This window comes from Leucoraja erinacea, chromosome 14 (assembly GCF_028641065.1).
Source record: "Leucoraja erinacea ecotype New England chromosome 14, Leri_hhj_1, whole genome shotgun sequence".
Lineage (NCBI taxonomy): Eukaryota > Metazoa > Chordata > Chondrichthyes > Rajiformes > Rajidae > Leucoraja > Leucoraja erinaceus.
The window spans coordinates 41,835,556-41,852,398 of record NC_073390.1 but is presented as its reverse complement, the minus strand read 5'-3'; the positions used below and the strand labels follow the sequence as shown (position 1 = coordinate 41,852,398).

Genomic DNA, 16,843 nt, shown 5'->3' with positions numbered 1-16,843 from the left:
ACGTAGGAAGTTCGCCATGTCCCCTACAACTCTCCCCAACTCCCACACATCCACCATAGAAAGCATTTTATCAGGATGCATCACTTCTTGGTTTGGGAACAACTCCATCCAAGACCGCAAGAAATTGCAGTGAATTGTGGACGCAGCCCAGACCATCACACAAACCAACCTCCCTTCCATTGACTCCATTTACACCTCACGCTGCCTCGGCAAGGCCAGCAGCATAATCAAGGACCAGTTGCACCCCGGTCACTCCCTCTTCTCCCCTCGGGCAAAAGGTACAGAAGTGTGAAAACACACACCTCCAGATTCAGGGACAGTTTCTTCCCAGCTGTTATCAGGCAACTGAATCATCCTACCACAACCAGAGAGCAGTCCAGAAGTACTATCTACCTCATTGGTGAACCTCGGACTATCCTTGATCGGACTTTGCTGGTTTTACCTTGCACTAAACGTTATTCCCTTATCATGTATCTGTACACTGTAAATGAATTGATGATAAACATATATTGTCTTTCCGCTGACTGGTTAGCACGCAACAACACGCAACACGGTACCTTGGTACACGTGACAATAAACTAAACTGTAAACTGTAAATATACCACACATCTGTACGCACATGCGCACACGCATGCACACACGCGCACACACACCATACACACTTGCGCGCACACACACTCACACACACACACATGCACACGCGTACACAGGCAAGCACACACACATATACACACACACATCTACACGCACGCATACACACACACACACACATCATATACACACACACACTCATACACAATTGCGCACACCCACACATGCACACACACGTACACGCAAGCACTCACACACACATATACACACATCTACACACGCACGCATACACACATCTACACACACATACTCATACACAAATGCACACACACACGTACACTCAAACACTCCCCATCTATGCTGGTCTCCGGCCCGTGTTTGGCCCGTATCTATACCTTCCCTATTCACGCACCTGTCTAAGTGTTGTTCTAGTCCCTGCCTCCTCTGGCAGCTCGTTCCACACACACACTCTATGGATTACAATTTCTTCCTTGAATTTCCGCTGCTGATCACTGTGGGAATAATGAGCGGGTTGTGGGAGATGCAGACTGTGAGGGATTCATTGTGCCAGTTTATTGCGGCGTAATTACAGACTGGGATAAACCAGTCAATTGACCTTCACTCCGGGCATCAGCATTAAACCAAACCCATTACAGCAATCAACGGTTCCTCAATAGGTCATGTGGCCATCCATCAGCCTGTCTATTCTCCACACTGATTACATTTTGATGTTGACTTTTGTGAGCTGGTTCTAATTCTGCCCTTTTTCTGTGTGGGAAGGAACCACAGATGCTGGTTTATACCACAGATAGAAACAAAGTGCTGGAGTAACTCAGCGGGTCAGGCAGCACCGCTGGGAAAAAAGGAATAGGTGACGTTTCGCTTTGGATAGGGTCTGAAGAAGCGTTTCCACCCGAAACGTCACCTATTCCTTCCTTCCAGAGATGCTGCCTGACCCGCTGAGTTAAGGGCCTGTCCCACTTGGTCGTCATTTGCGCCTCATTTACGCGTCGTATGTAAATAGGTCGACGCGTCGTGATGCGTGACGTCGCGCGCAAATCACGCATCAGCACGGCCGTTTGGTGGGCGAGACGTCATTGGCTACGCATGCTGACGCATTGGCATCACCACTTGATACACGTGAGACGTCAGGACGCCAGCGTGCGACGCCAATGCATCAGCATGCGTACCCAATGCGTCAGCGTGCGTTTGCGATACGCCGCGCAGGTCGCGCATGAAGATTTAGTTACAGCACGAAATCTTGGAGTGCTGCACGATACCATGTGCCACCACATGCGATTCCACGCCTCACCATGCGCAACACGTGCATCACCCACGCATCACGACGGGTCGACCTATTTTACTTAAACGACGCATAAATGAGGCGCAAATGACGGCCAAGTGAGACAGGCCCTCAGCATTCTGTGAAACATCACCTATCCATGTTCTCCAAAGATGCTGCCTGACCCGCTGCGTTACTCCAGCACTCTGTGTCTATCTTCTGCCATTTTCTGATTTGTTTTTAATTTAAAATTAAGTGCGGCACGGTGGCGCAGCGGTAGAGTTGCTGTCTCATAGCGCCGGAGACCCGGGTTCAATCCCGACTACGGGTGCTGTTTGCACTGAGTTTGCACATTCTCCTCGTGACCTGCGTGGGGTTTCTCCGGGTGCTCCGGTTTGCCAGAGAAGCGGTGGAATGGTGAAGATTCTAACATATAAATATCAGACTTGAAGGGTGCAAGGTGGTGCCTAAAATGTTGTAACTCTTGTGCACGGACAGTGTGGTCTAGTGTCTCACACCCTTACACTTACTATGCTGGTGCCTAATGTATGGTAGGAATGAACAGTATAAGAAAATAATAATTCCACTGTACTTCCGTACACATGACAATAACGTGCAGTCTGAAGAAGGGTCTCGATCCGAAACGTCTCCCATTCCTTCTCTCCAGAGATGCTGCCTGTCGCAGCTTTGTGTGTCTATCTTCAGTTCACCAGTCTATCTACCTGCATCCTTTCTACACAAAGCACTGTCGGGTTTGTTCAAGAAATCGGACTTGGTGGCTGAAGGGCCTGTTTTGCTGCTAGATGTAAAATGCCATTTGAGAGCGGAACGGTGGCGCAGCGGTAGAGTTGCTGCCTCACGGCGCCAGAGACCCGGGTTCCATCCTGGCTACGGGGGTGCTGTCTGTACGGAGTTTGTACGTTCTCCCCGCGACCCGGGTGTGTTGTCTACGGGCGCTCCGGTTTCCTCCCACACTCCAAAGACGTGCAGGTTTGTAGGTTAATTGGCTTGGTATGAATGTAAAATTGTCCCTAGTGTGTGTAGGATAGTGTTAGCGTGTGGGGATCGCTGGTCGATGCAAACTCGGTTTCCACGCTGTCTCTCTAAACTGAACTAAACTAATGGATGTTTTGATTTTTTCTGCAGGATATGAGTTATTTGCTTTCATCAGCCACATGGGAGAGTCCACCATGTCTGGTCATTACGTCTGCCACATTAAAAAGGAGGGAAGGTAAGGTCTCTCACATTTGGGATGGACTTTCTCAAACATTACATTTAAGGGCCTGTCCCACTTGGCGATTTTATTCGGCGACTGCCGGCCGGCGTCATCGTTGCGATACTTGAGGAAACGCCACGCATCAATACGTCATCACGCCACGTCACGCCAAGTGGGCTAGTCCCTTATCCCTTCTTTCCTGCACACCCACGTGCCTATCTAAAAGATTCTTAAATGCTGCTGTCGCATCTGCCTCCACCACCACCCCTGGCAGCACGTTCCAGGCACCCACCACCCCCTGTGTAACCAATCACATCACCATTAAACTGCCCCTCACCTCTAGAATGGGCGGTCGGGGGAGGAGGTAGTGGGGGCGGGTTTGCAAGGGTCCCAACACAAAATATCTCCTATCCATGTTCTCCAGAGATGCTGCCTGAATCACTGAGTTACTCCAGCACTTTGTGTCTTTTTGTTTTGGTAAATCGGCATCTGCAGTTCCTTGTGTCGACATGTGAATATTTGAGTTTATTAAGCATCGCATTTATTTTGAGGAAAAAGCACGTCTGAGCACCTTATTAAAACATCCTTTAGTTTAGTTTAGTTTAGAGATACAGCGCGGGAACTGAGTCCGCGCCGACCAGCGATCCCCGCACACTAACACTATCCAACACACACTAGGGACAATTTACGTTCATACCAAGCCAATTAACCCACAAACCAGTACGTCTTTGGAGTGTGGGAGGAAACCGAAGATCTCAGAGGAAACCCGTGCGGGTCAGGGGAGAACGTACAAACTCTGTACTGACGGCACCCTTAGTCGGGTTCGAACCTGGGTCTCCAGCGCTGTGAGGCAGCAACTCTAACGCTGTGCCACCGTGCCGCCCTATCCTGAGATTACTGAGTGACAATAGGCAATGGACAGTAGGTGCAGGAGTAGGCCATACGGCCCTTCAAGCCAGCACCGCCATTCAATGTGATCATGGCTGATCATCCACAATCAGTACCCCGTTCCTGCCTTCTCCCCATATCCCCTGACTCCACTATCTCTAAGAGCCCTACCTAGCTCTCTCTTGAAAGTATTCAGAGAACCGGCCTCCACCGCCCTCTGAGTCAGAGAATTCCACAGACTCACCACTCTCTGTGAGAAAAAGTGTTTCCTCACCTCCGTTCTAAATGGCGTACCCCTTATTCTTAAACCTGGTTCTGGACTCCCCCAACATCGGGAGCATGTTTCTTGCCTTTAGCGTGTCCGAACCCTTTATAATCTTATATGTTTCAATAAGATCCCCTCTCATCCTTCTAAATTCCAGAGTATACAAGCCCAGCTGCTCCATTGTCTCAGCATATGGCAGTCCTGCCATCCCGGGAATTAACCTTGTAAACCTACGCTGCACTCCCTCAATAGCAAGAATGTCCTTCCTCAAATTAGGGGACCAAAACTGCACACAATACTCCAGGTGTGGTCACACTAGGGCCCTGTACAAGTGCAGAAGGACCTCTTTGCTCCTATACTCAACTCCTCTTGTTATGAAGGCCAACTTGCCATTCGGTTTCTTCACTGCCTGCTGTACCTGCATGCTTACTCTCATTGACTAATGAACAAGGACCCCCAGGTCCCATTGTACTTCCCCTTTTCCCAACTTGACACCATTTAGATAATAATCTGCCCTCCTGTTTTTGCTACCAAAGTGGATAACCTCGCATTTATCCACATTAAACTGCATCTGCCATGCATCTGCCCACTCCCCCAACCTGCCCAAGTCACCCTGCATTCTCATGTCATCTTCCTCACAGTTCACAATGAAACCGGAGTTTGTATCTCATTCATATGTTGCATTGCTTCCCGATTCCTTCCATCCAGGTGGGTGATCTACAACGATCATAAGGTCCACACGTCAGAAAAGCCACCAAAAGATCTTGGCTACATTTACTTCTACCAGCAGCTGTCCTATTGAGAGACCCGTCTGAAAAACCAGCGCCATCCCTCGTTCCCGAAGAGCAAAGATCCCACAAACTGTGGAAGGACGGAGGGAGAACAGTGGATCCTGTCGTCACTGTGCAAATACCTTAAGGGCCTGTCCCACCTGCCGATTTTTTTCGGCGACTGCCGGCGTCATATCAGTGTCGCCAAAAGGTTTTGAACATTTCAAAATCCAGTGGCGACAAAAAAAATGTTGCGACACTTGAAAAAACCCCGCCCGTCAGTACGCCATCACGCCGCGTCACCAGCACGTCACACCGCGTCACGCCAGTGATTTTTCGGTGACCAGATACGCCAGTCAATGATGCCGGCAGTCGCCGAAAAAAATTGCCAAGACGGACAGGCCCTTTATTTATAGAAAACTCAAATGCAATATGTTTGTTATGAAATAGGAATTTTATTTATCGTTTAATATATTGTTTTACTTTGGAAAAAACTGCAACTGCAGAAGCTGGTGACATGTGCTGTCAGTTTGCTTTGAAACTGTTTATGAAGTATGAAAACATCATCATTTCTTTTTCATCACCCTCATCCTCCCCACGTCGCAGTCCAATTGTCTGACCTATTGTTCAGTTTTGATGAGCGGACGTTTCATTATGGAATGAGACCGCTCTCAGGAACCCTTGTGTTTTCCCGTTTTCTCTCCCTCCTTCCAAGTCGCTTTTAACAAGAGGGAAGGCCATCGTATTTGGCTCCAATAAGATATCTCAGGGACGATGATGTGCCTTTGAGTCACTGGTCAGTTTATGAGCTTGAACAATCCATGCCTCATAGTAATGATAGACAATAGTTGCAGGAGGAGGCCATTTGGCCCTTCGAGCCAGCACCACCATTCAATGTGATCATGGCTGATCATCCCCAATCAGTACCCCATTCCTGCCTTCTCCCCATATCCCCTGACTCCGCTATCTTTAAGAGCCCTATCTAGCTCTCTCTTGAAAGTATCCAGAGAACCGACCTCCACCGCCCTCTGAGGCAGAGAATTCCACAGACTCACCGCTCTCTGTGTGAAAAAGTGTTTCCTCACCTCCGTTCTAAATGGCTTACCCCTTATTCTTAAACCCTGGTTCTGGACTCCCCCAACATCGGGAGCATTCCTGTCTTTAGCGTGTCTGAACCCTTTATAATCTTATATGTTTCAATAAGATATCCTCTCATCCTTGTAAATTCCAGAGTATACAAGCCCAGCTGCTCCATTATCTCAGCATATGGCAGTCCTGCCATCCCGGGAATTAACCTTGTAAACCTACGCTGCACTCCCTCAATAACAAGAATGTCCTTCCTCAAATTAGGGGACCAAAACTGCACACAATACTCCAGGTGTGGTCTCACTAGGGCCCTGTACAACTGCAGAAGGACCTCTTTGCTCCTCTTGTTATGAAGGGCCAACATGCCATTCAGTTTCTTCACTGTCTGCTGTACCTGCATGCTTACTTTCATAGACAGATGAACAAGGACCCCCCGATCCCGTTGTACTTCCCCTTTTCCCAACTTGACGCCATTTAGATAATAATCTGCCTTCCTGTTTTTGCCACCAAAGTGGATAACCTCATATTTATCACTTCCAGTGTTAAACGTAAGACTCATGGTATTTGGGCATTCTGGACCCTTGCACCATCTCACTTGGTCATTCTTCATGTATGTTTTAGATCTTAGCGTGACTAGGTTCATGCATCTTGTATAGCCCGTAGCCCAACAATATGAACATTGTATTCTCCAATTGTTGGTAACCTGAGCCTCACCTCCCCCCAACTCCCCGCCCATTCCACCTACATATCTTCCTCAATTGGCATCTTTTCAAACCTCTTGTCTCGCACCTTCTGTTTTTTTTCCATCTCTGGCCTTTGTCCAACCATCTACCTATTCCTGCCCCACTTAGTCTGCCTCTCCTCTCTTCCAGCTCTCTTTCCACCCTCCCACCCCAATTAATCTACAGAGGAGTCCCGTTCCGAAATGTCACCGATCCACGTTCTCCACTGATGCTGCCTGACCCGCTGAGTTACTCCAGCACTCTGTGAAACGTCACCTATCCATGTTCTCCACAAATACTGCCTGACCCGCTGAGTTACTCCAGCACTCTGTGAAACGTCACCGATCCACGTTCTCCACTGATGCTGCCTGAGCCGCTGAGTTACTCCAGCACTTTGCACCTTTTTTTGGCGAACCTGCATCTGCAGTTCCTTGTGTCTACTCAGTAAGAAGCCTAACCAGATAATAAGTCTCCTGTTTCCACTCTGCCATTCCTTTGTCAGCCTTTCATTGCTTCTCTCACGTACACACAATCGGTCTGTTCACGAACATAAATAGCCGTGTTTAGAACTTGTCACAAAGGGATCAGGCAAGAGTGACCAGGTGACAGGTCTGCATTCTTCTGCGCTCACCAGCCGCGCAGCACGGAGGCGCAGCTGGTAGAGCCGCCGCCTCACAGCGCCAGAGACCAGGGTTCGATTCTGACCTCGGGTGCTGTCTGTGAGTGGAGTTTGCACGTTCGCCCTGTGACCTGCGTGGGTTTCCTCCGGGTGCTCTGGTTTCCCTCCCACATCCATGAGATGTGCGGGTTTGTAGGTTAATTGGCCCTCTGTAAATTATCCCTAGTGTGTAGGTTAGAACTAATGTACGGGGTGATCGCTGGTCGGTGCAGACTCGGTGGGCCGAAGGGCCTGCTTCCATACTGTGTCTCTCAACTAAAATTAATCTACAAAATAAAAACATCTAGTTATATTTTTTACAAAGCAAATCATTGCCAGGATCTGTAATTAATATCCTTTGAAAATGTCGGGGATTAAGAACTCTTATAGTTTTACCCCTTTTTGGCAATGGGAATATTCAGCCTGAAATTGCTCTCAACAAAGACTCTCCACAAAGTAGCCTTTTCCTTTCTAAATCCTTTTCCTAATTGATGCAGTGCACAACTCTGCAGTTTTTTTGATGTTTAAGAAAGAACTGCAGATGCTGGAAAAATCGAAGGTAGACAAAAATGCTGGCGAAACTCAGCCGGTGAGGCAGCATCTTTGGAGAGAAGGAAATAGGTGACGTTTCGGGTCGAGATTCGGCTGAGTTTCTCATGTTTTTTTAATGTGATCACTGAAGCTGACTTTGGTTCCTCATTGTGTCGGAAGGAACTGCAGACGCTGCTTTGCACCGAAGATAGACACAAAACGCTGGAGTAACTCAGCGGGACAGGCAGCATCTCTGGTGAGAAGGAATGGGTGACGTTTCTGGACTGAGGAAGGACCTCGACCCGAAACATCACCGGTTCTCCTTTTCTCCAGAGACGCTGCCCGACCCGTTGAGTTTACTCCAGCATTTTGTGTCTATCTCTGGTTCCTCAATGATTTTACGCACTCGTAGGTGGATGAAAATGCTGGAGAAACTCAGCGGGTGAGGCAGCTCCTCTGGAGCGAAGGAATAGGCAACGTTTCAGGTCGAGACCCTTACGTACGTAATTTTAAAGTAGTGTCCATTAAAGTGTTGCCGTTTTCCATCACTGTTTCACCGTGAGCATCAATACATTTTTTTTAGAGGTAACTTCTTTGTCAGAGTGGAGCAGAGAATCTTTGGATGGGTTGTGTCATGTCAAGTACGGCATTATTTCTTGCAGAAGTTACTGCCATCAGTATTAATGTAACTGGATAAATGTTGAAGACAACCTTCTTTACTGCAGTTACTGCACTCAAGTAATAAAAAATGTAGTGGAAACTTTTTTGGGCTTTGAGTTTTTATTTCAAATTGAATTATTAATTTCCTTTTGAAGCTATAAATTAGTTAAATGAAGCCCGAGGTATTATTTAGGTTTAGAGGGATGTAGGCCAGACATGGAATACAGTGGCAGAGGCCCAGGCTCAATCCTGACTACGGGTGCTGTCTGTACGGAGTTTATACATTCTCTCGAAGGTAGGCACAAAATGCTGGAGTAACTCAGCAGGATTGGCTCCGTGATTTTAACACTAGTTTTGTTTATTGTCACGTGTACCAAGTTACAGTGGAAAAACTTTTGTTGTGTGCTAACCAGTCAACAGAAAGACAACACATGATTACAATCGAGCCATTCACAGTATACAGGTGCATGATATAGGGAATAACGTTTAGTGCAAGGTAAAGCCGGCAAAATCTGATCAAAGATAGTTCGAGCGTCACCAATGGGGTAGGCAGTAGTTCAGGACTGCCCTCTGGTTGTGGTAGGATGATTCAGTTGCCTGATAACAGCTGGGAAGAAACTGTCCCTGAATCTGGAGGTGTGTGTTTTAGAGATACAGCGTGAAAGCGGGCCCTTAGATTAGTGTAGGTGGGGCATGTTGGGCCGAATGACTTGGAGCACGCTCTTTAACTTCCTCCTTAAACTTACTTTTACCTTTCAAATAAACAAACATTAAACCTGTCCCGCTGAGTTACTCCAGTTTTTTCTGTCTATCTTCGGTTTCAACCAGCATCTGCAGTTCCTTCCTGCAAGCTGGTCTTGTGACTGAACTCTTGGCATCTCCAACTGTGCCACCATGGTACGTTGGCCAGGCAGTGGGTTTGTTCTGCTAAGTTTTTCTCTATGCACACACCGCCCTCTGTGTGGAAAAAAGTTGCCCCCTCAGGTTCCAATTAAATCTTCCCCCTCTCACCTTAAACCTATGTCCCCTGGTTCTTGATCACCATATCGTGGGTACAAGAAGTGTTTGTGTTTAGCTCAAGATTCCAGCTTTTACACTTCCTTGTTTGAGTTTTTCTCCAGATTCCAGCATCTGCAACACCCATTTGAACGGCTCAGTTGAATTGTACTGCAGAAATAACTGAGAATGCCGGTGAATGGTACTCGATGTTCCATGTCATAACAGAAAGAGGAACACATTTCAAAGTGAGTTTTATTAGAGAGAATCTATACAGCAAATAAACTGTGCATATTTAATTTTATTTAAATACCCTGTTAAGTTCTGTACTTAATGTAAATCCCCTCATGCTGCACTGGCAAATCCTCGTTTAGTGCAAGCACCAGTTTGAAGGTTCAAAGTAATAGCATTTTAAATTAGCTGCAGAGTTTTACACAGCGGGTGATATAGTCACTCAGTATACAATTAATTCAAAGTTCCTCAGAACTAGGCAGTTCATTTCTTACAGAGTTCCCAAATGGAAACAAAGTGTTTTAGGAAACTACAGACTAACCAAATATTTGCTGCGATCACACAGACAAGCTTCTAAATTCATGTCGAAGCAATATAACGCCATGGAGAAAAATACACTGTGGTCCTATCAAGAGAGAACTAGATAGGGCTCTTAAAGATAGCAGAGTCAGGGGATATGGGGAGAAGGCAGGAACGGGGTACTGATTGGGGATGATCAGCCATGATCACATTGAATGGCGGTGCTGGCTCGAAGGGCCGAATGGCCTACTCCTGCACCTGTTGTCTATTGTCCATACTACTGCTAGGGAGTTGCAAATATAAACCTTGCGTAGATTAATAGCCAGAATTTGTTTATAATTAAGTTCATATGTGATAGGAGCAGAATTAGGCCATTCGGCCCATCAAGTCGAAACCGCCATTCAATCGTAGCTGATCTATCTCTCCCTCCCTCCTAACCCCATTCTCCTGCCTTCTCCCCACGAACCCCTGACACCCGCACTAATCAAGAATCTATCTGTCTCTGCCTTAGAAATATCCATTAAGAATAGAAATATATATATTTTTTTTGCTTGCTGTGACTAAATCAGAAATGGTTTAATTAAAATAAATTAATTCTTCAGCCACAACAAATAGACAGAGGAACTATTTACAAGATAATGTGGACAATTCTCTTTACAGTTAATATATTTATGGACATGTTTAATGCTTTCGATATAACTCATAGATATGTGCAAAACAAGCCTCATGTACAGTCATTAATAATCTGTAGTTCATGTCTTATATTTTGGAAAATGTATAAGCTTTTTGAAAAGTGCTTGCTGATCTACGCATGCTGTATCTCTCGAAGTAGCAGGTATCCAACTTTGATAAGGTAGGTTTTTACGTAAAGCTGCAATGAGCTAGATCTCCTAAAGCTACAGTATATCGCCACCCCAGATGCTGCCTGACCCGCTAACTTGCCCCTGCATTTTGTTCAAGTTTCCAGCATCTGTAGATTCTTGTGTCGGCGTTTGTTTGTTCCATGTGGAGTTTGGGTAGATTCACGGTGTGGCGTTATTCAAGGACCCAAGAAACAAACAGGGGAGTGGCCATTCGGCCCCTTGTGCTTTCCCGACCCCTTTCAGTAAGACGTACAAACAGGGAACTGAAGAAGCTGATTTACACAAAAAAAAAGAACTTGAGCCTGAAGAAGGGTCCCCGGCTCGAAACGTCAATGATTCACGTTCCCCAGCGATGCTGCCTGACCTGCTGAGTTACTCCAGCATTGAGTGTGGAGGTCAGCCTTCAGTAGGATGGTGGTTAATCTTTCAACCCTGCACCACATTCCTGTACTTAACGGCACCTTTAGTTTAGTTTAGTTTAGTTTAGAGATACAGCTCGGAAATAGGCCTTTCGGCCCACCGAGTCCGCGCCGACCAGCGATCACCCTGCACACTAACACTATCCTCCTCCACACACTAGGGACAGTTAATCAATTAACCTGCAAACCTGCACGTCTTTGGAGTGTGGGAGGAAACCGGAGATCCTGGAGAAAACCCACACAGGTCTTGGGGAGAACGTACAAACTCCGTAAATATAGCACCCGTAGTCGTGATCGAATCCCGGTCTCTGGTGCTGTGAGGCAGCAACTCTACCGCTGCGCCACCGTGACGCCCATATTAAATGCTTTGTTTAGATCTCTCTCTTATTCATTCATATCTAAAATCTATTAATTTGTCCTAGTGGGGAAACCTTCCCTGAATCTATCCGGAAACCAAACTGGATTGAATCAGATTTATTCCACTGAGGTAGCTGATTCATTCAAGTGGCAAGATTTGAAGCACGAGAGATAATGGGCAGGGTGTTTAGTTTAGATTAGTTCAGAGATACAGCATGGAAACAGGCCCTTCGGCCCACTGAGTCCATGCCGACCAGCGATTCCTCGCACACTAACGCTATCCTAAATGCACTAGGGACAATTTTACATTCACACCAAGCCAATTACTACAAACCGGCGCGTCTTTGGAGCGCGGGAGGAAACTGAAGACCTCGGAGAGAACGGGGAGAACGTACAAACTCCGTACAGGCAGCACCCGTGGTCGGGATGGAACCCGGGTCTCTGGCGCTGCGAGGCAGCGACTTTACCGCTGTGCCACTGTGACGCCCACACTCAATGCTTCGGTGCAAGTGGTTTGGAAATGGTCCTGATCTATGTTTGGCAGCACTTAATGCCTGCCTTGTTCAAACATGTGCCTTTATGATTGAGATGAGTTTTTCCGATTTCATTCAACATCATTGGTTTTGCTGACGTTTCCCAGAGGGAAAGTGATTGTCATTTCCATACATTCATAAGTGATAGGAGCAGAATTAGGTCATTCGGCCCATCAAGTCTACTCCGCCATTCAATCATGGCTGATCTATCTCTCCCTCCTAACCCCATTCTCCTGCCTTTTTCCCCCGTAACCCCTGACACCCGTTTTGATGGGCATCGTATGCGATTACCAGGTTAATTTACCAGACTAGAACCAAAAGACACTTTGAAGAATCTAAACAAGAATGCAATATTATCTCAAGTATTATAAAGTCCATTTACATCACCACCCAGAAGACTGTACGTTGAAGTGTAAGTCTGAGCTTGGGTTGAAGTTCTGTACATCCAAATGTGGTTTGTTCTTCCAAGCGTAGGGCGGCTTTGGGTCAAGGTCCACCTGTTGGTTGGTGCTGGGGTTGGGATTTCGGGGTGAGTGCGCAGTGTGTACGGGGGGTGCAGGCCGTGACCCTGCGGCAGCTCAGTCCATGTTGAAGGCTTTCATGAGGGTGTCCAGGTCCCCGACATGGGCTGCCTGGAAGAGCTCGGGCTGGTCCATGAGGGACAGGGCTATCCTCACCGCTGTCCAAATGCTGCCCGAGATGAACTGGTGGCAGGATTGTACCACCCGCGTCTTCCGCTGCAGGCTCAGCGCCGTGAGGAAGTTGCTGACCGCCTCCCTGCGCCACAAACAAAGGGCAGAGGTTACAAAGTTAGCAGCAGAATTAGGCCATTCGGCCCATCAAGTCTACTCCGCCATCCAATCTCGGCTGATCTACCTCTCCCACCAAACCCTATACTCCTGCCTTCTCCCCATCACCCCTCGCTCCCGCACTAATCAAGAATCTATCTATCTCTGCCTTCAACATATCCACTGACTTGGTCCACTCTATCCAAGCCTTTCACTAATCTGTATGTTTCAATGAGACCCCCCCTCATTCTTCTAAACTCCAACTAGTACAGGCCCAGTGCCGACAAACGCTCATCGTATGTTAGCCCACTCATTCCTGGAATAATACGCCAATCGTGAACACAGTTCCACAAGTTCCCAAGTTCCCAATGCTGAGAACTATATTCTGCACTCTGTATCTTCCCTTTTGCTCCACCTATTGTGCTTGGGTTTGAGATGCTTGTATTTCTGTATGGGATGGTATATCTGATCTATTTGGGTACCATGCAAAAACAAAGCTTTGCACTGTGCCTCAGTACAGGTGACAGTAATAAAACTAAACCTCTTTTGGCTTCACTTGGTTTTCAAGAGTAACAAATATCCTTTAGACTTTAGAGATACAGCATGGCAACAGGCCCTTCGGCCCACAGAGTTGATGCCGACCAGCGATCACCCGTGCACCAGCACTGTCCTACATGCTAGGGACAATTTCAGTTCAGTTTCAGTTTCAGTTTAGTTTATTCTCACATGTACCGAGGTTCAGCGAAAAGCTTTTGTTGTCGTCTTTTAACCAAAGCTAATTAACCTACAAACCTGCAAGTCCTTGGAGCGCGGGAGGAAACCGGAGCACCCGGAGAAAACCCACGCGGACGCAGGGAGAAGTTGCAAACTCCGTCAAGACAGCTCCCATAGTCAGGATCGAACCGGGATTTCTGGCGCTGTGAGGCAGCAACTCTACCGCTGCACCACCCCTATCGTAGAACAACAAGGGGGAGGATGACTGAACTTTGCTGCCTTCCCTCACAGTGGGAAACTTTGATTCCGCTGTGTGGGGATGTTTGTGTTAAAGTTTATCGTGTGTTGTGTTCTTTATTATTGGCACGGCTGTACGGTGACCCCACTGTGCCAATTGGTAAATGTGACAATAAATGCCTCTCGAATCTTGAATCCAAGTCCCTTTTTCAATAAACACAATTATTCAAGCACAAACAAGCTAAGTTTTGTGTAGGAAAGAACCGCAGATGCTGGTTTAAATCACCAAAAGCTGCACTAACTCAGCGGGACCTTCAAGCCGCAGAGTGTGCCCAACTGTCCCAACGCGGAGGCTGGATCATCCTGACGAGAGGGCCTGTACATCGGGTTGTCCGTAGCGACGACTACGGAGGGTTCATGGCCCCGACCACGGGTGAACAAGGGAGGAGAACTGGCTGAACTTTTTTTGCCTTCCACCACAGTGAAGAATGCTGCAGTGGATGTTTGCGTTAAATTCTATTGTGTATTGTGTGTTCTTTTTAAGTGTATCGCTGCTGGCAAATTCATTTCACTGCACCTTCGGGTGCATGTGACGAATAAAATTGACTTTGACTTTGACTTTGACTTTGGGCAGGCAGCATCTCTGGAGAGAAGTGAATGGGTGACGTTTCGGGTCGAGACCCTACTTCAGAGTATCAAGCCACGTTTTGTCCTTACTTGTAGGCGCCCAGGTTTATGCAGCTGATCCCCAGGTTGTATCTGGAGCGGATGAAACCTGGTTGGATTTCCAACGCCCTTTGGTAGGCCTCCACCGCTTCCTCACTCCGATCTCCGTTGGCCAAGGTGGCTCCCAGACGATTCCATAATAAATAATCCTGGGAGATAAAAAAGAGATCATTATTACAACAACCGTCAGGCTAATCCAGGATCCACCAGCCTACGGAACACTATTCATGACGAGTGTTTGTTGGCACTGGGCCTGCACTCGCTGGAGTTTAGAAGGATGAGGGAGGTGGGGGGGGGGGACCCTCATTGAAACTTACCGAATAGTGAAAGGCCTGGATAGAGTGGATGTGGAGAGGATGTCCCCACTAGTGGGAGAGTCTAGGACCAGAGGGCACAGCCTCAGAATTAAAGGGCATACATTTAGGAAGGAGATGAGGAGGAATCTCTTTAGCCAGAGAGTGGCGAATCTGTGGAATTCATTGCCACGGACGGTGGTGGAGGCCAAGTCATTGGGTATTATTAAAGCAGAGCTGGATAGATCCTTGATTAGTATGGGTGTTAGAGGTTATAGGGAGAAGAAGGAATAGGTGACGTTTCGGGTCGAGACCCTTCTTCAGACTGATGTGGGGGTGGGAAGAAGAAAGGAAGAGGCGGAGACAGTGGTCTGTGGGAGAGCTGGGAAGGGGAGGGGAAGGAGGGAGAAAGCAAGGACTACCTGAAATTGGAGAAGTCAATGTTCATACCGCTGGGGTGTAAATTACCCCAAGTGAAATATGAGGTGCTGCTCCTCCAATTTGCGGTGGGACTCATTCTGGTCATGGAGGAGGCTCAGGAAAGAAAGGTCGGATTGGGAATGGGAGGGGGAGTTGAGGTGTTGAGCCACCGGGAGATCATTTTTCAAGCAGCAATCTCGGCAACAATAATAATGGCGGAATATGTGCTGCACCTGTAACGTGTATGAAACAGAGGTTGTACCTGGGGCCTGATGGTAAGGGCAGCATTGAAAGCCCCGACAGCTTTGTTGTATTCCCCGCTGAGGTTGAAGAGGACCCCCAGTCCCGTTTGTAGGTCGGGGTCGATTGTGTCCGGGTTCATTTCTGCAGCTTTCAGAAACAAATCTTTCACTTCTGCAAGGAACAAACTAAAAAGAAATTAAAGTTACAGAGATAAAAAGTCAACTGAGGAAAGGAAGATGTTTCCATTCATAAATGGATCGTTCACAAACTAGTGTCAAAAGTGGATTGACCGTGGGGGGAGGGGGGGGGGGGGCACGGTGTTGCAGCGGGTAGAGCTGATGCCTCACAGCCGCCTCCTGGTGGCCATCCCTGGAAGCGATGACACGATGCACTCTGTCATGCGTCGGTCGACAATTCTGTCAACATATTGGACAACGACAGAAGCCAACAGCGAGCTACATCGTCTGACACACGAGCGATCGAACGAGGGCCAGAGACCATCGGGTGCGATCCTGACCTCGGGTGCTGTCTGTCTGTGTGTGTGTGGAGTTTGCATGTTCTCCCTGTGACCGCGTGGGTTTCCTCCGGGTGCTCCGGTTCCCTCCCACATCCCAAACACGTGCGGGTTTGACGTTTAATCGGCCCCTCTGTAAATTGCCCCCTAGTGTGTAGGGAGTGGATGAGAACGTGGGACAACATAGAACTAGTGTGAACGTGTGATTGATGGAGTGGGAGACAACCTCATCTCCATTACACAGCGACATCTCTTCACCAGATAAAAGCTGTCCAGGGTCCGACCTCCCCAGAGGAGCATGGGTGAAGCTCAACAGACTTGGTACTGGAGTTGGGCGTTTCAATGCCAGCGTGTGGAGATGGGGGCTCCCTCCACCAGAGCCCAGGTTGTGAATGCGGAGCAGAACAACAGACAGCCAACCGTGTCATCTCTGGGTGCCCGCTCTACCACCCACCAAATGGAGCTCAGGGCCTGGCAGACATTGACGCCAACAGAGACAACGACCTGGCTGCTCAACACCAGGCTTGAGATCTCACTGTT

At 47.8% G+C, this 16,843-nt stretch overlaps 2 protein-coding genes across 2 annotated transcripts in view; one reads left to right on the top strand and one right to left on the bottom strand.

Annotated features, from left to right (window-relative positions):
* The window catches only part of usp13 (ubiquitin specific peptidase 13), a 55,979-nt gene extending 47,207 nt beyond the window's left edge, over positions 1–8,772 (top strand). The window contains exons 20-21 of the mRNA XM_055646239.1: positions 3,020–3,104; positions 4,951–8,772. Of these exons, the coding sequence (XP_055502214.1) occupies positions 3,020–3,104; positions 4,951–5,044 (179 nt within the window). The 3' untranslated portion in view covers positions 5,045–8,772. The remainder of the gene's footprint in view (positions 1–3,019; positions 3,105–4,950) is intronic.
* A 1,118-nt stretch (positions 8,773–9,890) lies between these two features.
* The window catches only part of pex5la (peroxisomal biogenesis factor 5-like a), a 99,310-nt gene continuing 92,357 nt past the window's right edge, over positions 9,891–16,843 (bottom strand). Inside the window, exons 12-14 of the mRNA XM_055645326.1 lie at positions 15,809–15,974; positions 14,825–14,982; positions 9,891–13,145 (exon numbers count right to left, since the gene is read on the bottom strand). Of these exons, the coding sequence (XP_055501301.1) occupies positions 12,947–13,145; positions 14,825–14,982; positions 15,809–15,974 (523 nt within the window). The 3' untranslated portion in view covers positions 9,891–12,946. The remainder of the gene's footprint in view (positions 13,146–14,824; positions 14,983–15,808; positions 15,975–16,843) is intronic.